The 8,449-nt window shown below is 38.6% G+C and overlaps 1 protein-coding gene and 1 non-coding gene across 3 annotated transcripts in view; both read right to left on the bottom strand.

Annotated features, from left to right (window-relative positions):
- Positions 1-8,449, bottom strand: part of edil3a (EGF-like repeats and discoidin I-like domains 3a) — a 104,642-nt gene that overhangs the window by 69,659 nt on the left and 26,534 nt on the right. For both annotated transcript variants that reach the window (XM_020594556.1, XM_020594557.1), the window contains exon 3: positions 306-434. In XM_020594556.1, coding sequence (XP_020450212.1) covers positions 306-434 — 129 coding nt within the window. The remainder of the gene's footprint in view (positions 1-305; positions 435-8,449) is intronic.
- On the bottom strand, positions 3,686-3,766 carry trnas-uga (transfer RNA serine (anticodon UGA)). The gene has a single exon. It is a non-coding gene; the product is annotated as a tRNA-Ser (tRNA).

Here is an 8,449-nt window from a genome sequence, read left to right as displayed (position 1 = left end):
AGCCTTTTGATACTAACTCCTATTAAGAGCAGGCTCAAACAAAAGAAAGCAAATTCAGCACTTCTTTTCTCTACCCAACCCAGTATTATTCTGCTGAACTCATCCTTTCACCAGCAATTTACTTCCTGTCACTTCAACATATATTCCTAGCTCAAGGTCGTTTTTTTTGTGCAGAGAAATATTTCAAACCAGACAGACAAAGAAATTTAGAAAAGGAGAGGTTTTTCCACCATCTTACAGACGCTTTGATATGATGTTCTATTTTATGCAAATTTGCATTTCAAGGTTCTTCAGGTCCAACTTACTGTGCTGGCAATGAACTCCAATGAAGCCTGGTGGACACTTGCAGACATAGCCGATAAAGGTATCGCCCCTGTAGGTCTCACTGATCTCACATGTTCCTCTGTTGTGGCAAGGGTTTGGATGGCAAGGGCCTGTGTAACAAAAGAGGAAAACACTGCTCAGTCTGTGTTGACACTATTAAAAGCGTGTTAAGACTGCGGGACACAGATAATGGGCTGCATATTTTACTTTCTCATTTACTCTGTATACAAGAACACAGTCTTTTAGATAATAGATTCACTATTGCATTATGTGGCGCATTGTTTTTAGTGTGTGAATAAATAAAATGCATATTGTCATGCCAACAGTGATAAATATTCTCACACAACTTTACCCAGCCACTGATGTATGAAGTGTGCATGGGCTATATAGTTGGAAACATTTATAGTGGAAAAGTTTGAATGCATAAATTACATTGGACCTTGTGAGACAGTGTATGAGCAAACAGTTCGACAGGCAGAACAGAGGTTGACAGGACAGGAGGGAGAAGCTGGCTTTCAGTGACTGGTACTGGTCTCTGTGGTCTGGAGGGCAGCCCAGGGAGGTGTCTAAAAAAATCACTGAATATGTCCCCTCCAGGAATGCAAGACTTCATTCACAGTGCTAAGTGGAGAGCACAGACTAGCTGCAAGGCAGAGCACTATCACTTATATGCACTGAAATGTATTCACACCAGCACACACATACTGACATGTTCACACACACATGGAAACTGAGAAGACAGCTGCTGAACTGATGAATACTGAGTGGAGCAACTTGAATTCCAAACAGAAAAGTGATGATATCATACTAGCCACAAAAAATGCAATTAGTATGATTTCTACAATACAAACAATCTATTATGCACAATTTGCTTAGTTTTTTATTTGCCTTCCTCATTTATAAGGTCAATTATCATGTAATTAGTGCACTGTATTTATATTCCAAAGTGCAAAACATTTGCCCCTGAAACAGTTTTTGCTTGAGTGATTGCATAGTTTTTTTCCAGCCTCACTTGATATGAAGCACAGGCTCACTGGCTAATTAATAACTGACCTTCTGCCACTGATGCTGCTGTTTTCTCCTTGAATAACAAAGGTACAGGATACAGTAGTAGCCTTTTTTGACAGGTAACTAAAAAATGCAAATCACAAATAACATGTTTAAAAAGTCACAGTGACATTCATTCTTAGTCTATAAAACATATTTTGAGTATGTTTAAATTGTGTATGACTAAGTGAACTTACATAATGCAAAAAAAAGTGTAAGAACAGGAAGTATCACGTTATTTAAAGACAAGGCTTTCAGTATACAAGATCATAACCAGGTGATAGTTGTCTCATGAAACTTTACAGCTGAAGCCTAATTATTGCAATATGTTTACTAATAAACCCTATGGACTGCAAGAATTGCTGTTCAGTAGATTGAGAGTATCCAATCACTTTGAATACTGGCCCATTTTGTAAAGGTTTCCACATGTTGTTGCTCCACACCAGATTACAAAACAGTTCTGCATTCCTCTTGAAAATTAAAGGGTGATGCTTATGCTGTGCGCTGTCCAAGGGTCAATACAGAAAAAGCCCTCATCCGCCAAACACTGATTTGCAAGGGAATTCATATTCATAGCCAGTAAGCACATGTTGTTGCTTGTGTGTGCAACACCCCATTCATCACTACCATTGTTTTCTCTTCAGTATTTGGGGTGTAGCAAACACTGGGAAGCTTAGCAGTCGCTAGTGAATTCATGCTTTAGGGATTTAGCAAACAAAAGGAAGATTTTCACTGCAAAAAAAAAACAAAGTTTTTCTGTTTATGATTAATTACTCACTTGGATCACTTTTTCGTCTGTGAATTGTTTTTTATTCCTTTTACTTCATTGTCTTTACTCTATGTTATCTCTTTGGGACCAATGATAATAACCAAGGTTTTGAATCAAACTTATGACAACCAGCAGTGTAGCCTATTACTTCACTGGCAGTTCCCACAACATGGGGCCATATTACTGCCATTTCAAGTCCTCCTCTGACTAACCGGCAGTGAGGGGCCAAGTGTAAATGATGAGGGCTTAATGCAGGGTTATTGGTTTCATAACTCAAGGGCCTGCCAATAGCTGTCTCATCTTTTAAACATCGAGTTGTTCACTTGCACCCAGGCTGTCAAAACTTTGAGTACTGAAATTGGATGAGAAAACTTTGAAAGTCTCCCACTGTGTATTAATGCAAACTTGGCACATCAAAAATTAAAAGACCAACGCGATACAGTAGCTTACGGTTAGCCCAAAGCTGACCTGTCTGTGACAAAAGAACCTAAACAAATTTGCTTCCAGTAACCTTCTTTTTAAAGCTTCCTGTCTCTTCATATCATTTCTATTCAAGTCGTTCTGCAGTCATATCTCAATGTTGACAGGAAAACTATGCTTTGACAGGCCTCTTATTTCATTTTAAGTGATAAGCAACATGAATAAGTCTCAGGGGTGAGACTATCATGCCCTCTTAAGTCAATTTGACAAATGAACAACCTTGAGCACAAAATCTGACAATATCAAGTAAATAGGCGAGACTTTAAATTGTATAGCAAGTCATCTGCTCAACCATTTAAAACTAGCTCCAACCCAGAAAATGTATAGGCTTAAAATGAACTTAGTACAGAAAACAAATAAATATCACTTGCAAGCTTGTTATTGTTCTCTTGTTGGAATTAGCCGGCCTCTGGATATGAATTACAAACGAGGTAATCCTATTGAAGTCATGCCATTTCAAAGCTAGGACCTGTATCAGTAATAATGAGAGCCGTGGCTAATCAGTTGAACAGAGGAACTTATAATAGCTTTCACAGAGGCCCTGCTCTCTGAGGGAAAGGGGGGTGACAGGTTTCAGGGCTGTTTTGACGTGACGATCTATAGCTGCACCAAGGCGCACTGACAGCCTCCCTAATGGAGAATGCATAAAGCAGAAAAAAGCAGGGAGGGAAGGAGGCTGAGGGAGATGGGAGAGAGACTCAAGGTGAGGGAGTATGAGAGCGTGTTCTGCCTGACAGCTATGTTTGAGTCAGAAATGTGTTTTTTGGTTGTTTGTTTGTTTTTTTAAACATATATAAAGGCTCCGTGACAAAGCAATATTTGATCAGTTATTAATGATAATCACTTTTATTGGCCAAGTATGTTTCAGAGCCGAGGCAGCCGGGATGATGCTGTCCTAGCCATCGGGAGCAACCTGGGGTTCAGTGTCTTGCCCAGACACTGACATATGGAGAATTGAACCACTGACCTTCTGGTTCGGTGTGTGGGGGCAACCACTCTATCTTATGAGGCCCATAAATTTACACCATCACAGAAAAACTAACTCACAGGAGCTGAACAGTACAGCGCTATGAGCAAGATTCGAACCTGCATGGGGAACCCCATTGGATTTCAAGTCCAACACCTTAACCTCTCAGCCATCACAGCTGTGAGTTTAATGTTGTAAGTTATAAAACTGGATGGCAATTATAAACTAAAAGTACTTCAAAGTGAGGGAGACTGCATAGTTGTTCACCGTGTTGAAAAAAGCCACAAAGTGCAACAGTGCTGTGAGTTGGGATCAGATGGCACAGGAAAAAAAATGGATGCCCACTTCACTATCAAATAATTATTCCATAGAGAGGATGCAAACTAACAGGAAAATATCACATCTAATTGCTACTGCTACAGTATGAGCACACTAGCAGTGGAATGAGAAAAATAAACAAAGGTCCACTATATATACAGTCAATAACACAGATATGTTCCATTTTAGGAAATAAAGTGGTGTTTTGTGCTTTGAAATGTATGAATGAATGAGAGGCATGAATGGAGAAGCAGGAGGGATTGCACAGAACACATCTAAAAGAAAACAAAAGGCAAAAAGTGAGTGATCTGAGAGGATCTCATCAGATTGTCAGATGACGCTCTCTTCACTCTGCGTGCAGGTTGTGTGCGTGATGCGTGTATGGAGGAAACACTGGCAGCCTTCTTGTGTGAATGTCAACTGCTGCTCTGCCGTACAAGTCAACACTCACTCAATGATTGATGTGAGCCTGTGCCTCGTCCAGCACGAGCGCTGTGATTTCTTTTCTGGCTGTGAGAAAAGGGCAATCAATCAGCTGTGAAAACCTGAGCAATGGTTAAACACAGGAAAGCATCCTTTGTTTCCTTGCAGATCAATCACAAAGACCTGACATTTGGAGGGTTAAGGCTACATATGTGTTCCTACATCTTAGCTGACAGCTGTCACAAACATTAGCTGGTTCCAAATATACCAGCAGTACTAATTTCATTAAGGAAAAGGATGATGCTGTGTGTGTTCTGAATAATAAATAATAAAATACCCTCTTAGTTTACAACATTACATTTTACAATACACCAATGAAATTGAGAAGCTTGAGATATTAAGACTGACTTGACTTTAAAAGAGGGACATAATTAAACATGGAGCCACTTGTTCACTGTGTTTTCTATAAAAGACTCAGAGAAAATGTCCCTCTCTAAAAATGTGAGCAATATTTTACCACACTGACAATTAAAAGCAGAGAAAAAGAAAGAGATCTTGCTCTAGCTCATTTAATCTCAATAGTTTTTCATGATTGTGTGGGGTCATGAGGAGGTAACACAAAGCATTGCCGATTGTTCCTTGAAAGAGATTTCTACTGATCCCAGTAAAGTGGTTTAGGTTGTGGGGCTAACTCACCATTTACTGTACAGCAGCAGGGAGGAGGAAGTGCCTTTAAAACAATCCTGTTACTAACCATAAGCAACCATCTGCACACAACACATGTTTGATCTTCCATTGACGAGTGCATTGAGAAACACTCCCCCAGTTACACCCACTGCCTTCACTGAAAAACATTCATTTCAAAAAGATTCTAGAGTAGATATCTAAACAGCAGAAATGAAATAGCTGTCAATGAAAAACGCCCCTGAAAATTAAACTGTCAGCTCTGAATTTGGTTAACCACCATGTTAACCTTTCATAAAATACATAAAAAAACACATTTTACCTGCCTCAAGAGTGTGCAATTTATATTGTTGCTCCTCAGCGCTGAATGTGCACCCATCCACATCACAGAAAAATCTGACATGGCCTAATTGTGTCAAACCTATTTTAATCCAGCCTCTTTTTCTATGATGGCTTCACTGGTTCATGGGCTCTTGGTCACTGCACCCATCCTTAACCTCGACTGATGAAGGCTGGCACTGTACCACCAATATTACATGGGCGCTTTCAGTGTGAAACACCACAAATTCACACTTTCAGTGAGACACCAGCCTCCTGTTCTCCGGTGCCCTCACCATTCTGCCAGTCCAGCCCATCACAATCTGACATCAGACAAATGCACATGGAGCTGAAGGTAGTGAGAATCATATAGGATCAAAATGGTTTGGAAAATGTCATATAAATAACAGAATGAAGAGGTCACAATGCAGATCAGCATAATTCCAGGAACATCCATAGAAAGGCAGAATTTCAGGTTGTCTTGTCAGACACTAAATACCATGAAAATGTCAAAGCTGTGTCCCTGTCTCCCAAAAGGTCTTCTCCAAAAGAGGTATTTTCCTGATTGTAATGCTTGCAAGCAAAGCCAAACTGTATACCAGATAGTAGAAATTAGCTGTAAGCTGATCAGTAAGACAGAGGATGACTCTAACCTGTTCACTAGAGAACTACTGTTCTGCTTGGAGACTGTTACATATCCACTTACTGTAACCGTACAGCTCAGTCATGCCTCTCACAATCTCAGTGGCAGCAGCAGTGTTTGACCACACATACCATTTTGCCTTTATAGTGTTTGTTGTGGCACCTGCATTGTTATGTATCATTAAAATTCATTTCAGGAAGTGTATATTTCCTGATTACCTTATCCTTGACCTTTTGTAAGACTGATGATAGACCCAATAAAAACAACAACACCAAAAGGTAAGACTCTTCAGCCCGTGAAACGCATTTCATTCTCAGGAGAAAAGCCACAACAAAGTCATCCTTAATTTTGTGCTTCTTCAAGCAGACAATTAAGCAGCTGATATGTTCATTTACTCTTTCATTGATTGTAAATTTTAAATGTGACTGGATGCTAAAAATGCAGTCCAACAGCAGCAATTACCATATGTGAATGAAGCATAAAATACAGGAATGCACACAATATCAAAACATATCAAGCTTTTAAAATCTGTAAAATGAACAATGGGTTTTAGAAGACAAGGGTCTTGTTTCTCAGATAAATAAGTACATACAGTAAATGACAGCAAAATTATACAACTATCTCTCTTTAAACCAGATACTCAATGTAGAGAAAATAATTTTCTACTAAAGACACTGTCTTGGGCACCTAATGGGCTCATCTGCTGCTGAAAGTCACTGAAGAGTTTGGTCCATGTCATAATCTGAGAGGAAGGATGTTGAAGAGGATTTTTCCTAATGAGGATATTTGAGATTTGAGTATTAGAGTCTCTTGATACTGTACATAATGAAAGACCAGTGCCCATTAAAAACACTTATATCTCTATGGAGAGAGGGTGGGGGTGTGGGGGGGAAGGGAAATAGAGGGGGGTTAAGTGTACTTTATTACAATATTTATATATTATTTCTCTTTTTTATTTCAATAGTGATTCATATACATTCAATACTCTTTCATGTTTAGCATGCAAGACATATATTCTCACCAAAACTCAATTCAATTTTCATAGTAGCTTCAGATGCAATGTACATGACTGGACCGTGGTCATAAACTTATACAGTATAATATAATCAAATGAACATGGACACAGACACAGAGATACACACAGGACCCAAAGAAAAAGCAGGTCAAATGAATAACTGCCCCCTTTCTATGGGTCCAGACATGGGGGGTGTATTGTTTGTGTATTGTTCATATTTTGTTACACAACCAGTGTTTGTAGGTCTGGTTGACCCACTGCATTTTTTAAAATTCAACACAATCAAATTATTTATTGTCAAAATACTCTACACCCCAATTACAAGCAATAGACCTTTGTTAGATCACATTTATTAATTAATGTGAATGAATTTTGTTACTCAGCCAGTGTTCCTGGGTCTGGTGGACCCACTTAATTTTTGACTAAGATAATCAATTATAATAAAGATATGAGTGGAATAAATTTATTAAGCAACACTGTTAGGCCACAATACATATGCTAAAATGTGCAGGGGGTTCATTGTGAGAGCAGATGTAGCTGCTTGAACTATGCAAGACATAATTTTATTACCCTGGGGTCCAGGGGACCCAAGCATCCTGTGTGTAATGTAAATGTGTGGGGGGGTGTACAGTGTGTGGTCACTGAAAATGTGTTCAGATATATGTTCTTCACAGAAAATAAGCCAAGGCCAATGAGTCTGAGCTTGAAAAAAATAATTAATCTCATCATTTTTCTTCAGATGAAAAATGAAAGCGGGACCCACAGACCAACATTTAAAGATATGGAGACTGTGACCTAACAGCTGGTAAAAGTAAATTCTTCAAACATGTCATGAGTAACTTGGCCTTCCATATCACCCTGTCCTATTTTCTCTGTGAGTCCAGCTCTAGGTCAGTGGTCACCGGTCACACTTACTTCAAGTCATTTTCAGATCCAGTATTTGTTGTGCCATTTGTTGCATTCTCTCTGTTACCTGAAATGTCTACAGTATAGGCTATTTACTGCAGTTATTCTTGCAAGCAGTGAACAGAAATACAGTACATTAAGTGTACCCATAACAATAATTTGATTCAGACTGAATTACTGTACACTGGAATAACTATAAATCATTATGGCAATCAAATTATTTTGTCACTTAACTTCACATCCATATGCTGCTTTGGGAATTTCAGCTCTAATGCTTAATGTGACATTTATTCCAACAGATAATTAAAATATAGCAGTGTTGACAAAACAATTTAAATTGTGCATTCTGACTTTACAATTTGGTGAAAAATGACATTTGAGTGTTGACATTTAAATTACTGTTATATTTATTTTGTGAAATTAAACTTTTTGATTTCAGTTTAAAAAGTTACAGAACACATAATGTCTTTCTATTTTTTGACTAATGATTGGAGTCTGAGATTACGCTAAGCTTAGTGTTGCTGGGGTGTTCTGTTTTATCTAAATAAGTCATTC

Source organism: Monopterus albus, unplaced genomic scaffold, assembly GCF_001952655.1.
Source record: "Monopterus albus unplaced genomic scaffold, M_albus_1.0 scaffold23.1, whole genome shotgun sequence".
Taxonomy (NCBI): Eukaryota; Metazoa; Chordata; class Actinopteri; order Synbranchiformes; family Synbranchidae; genus Monopterus; species Monopterus albus.
This window is presented reverse-complemented; position numbering and strand designations above follow the sequence as displayed.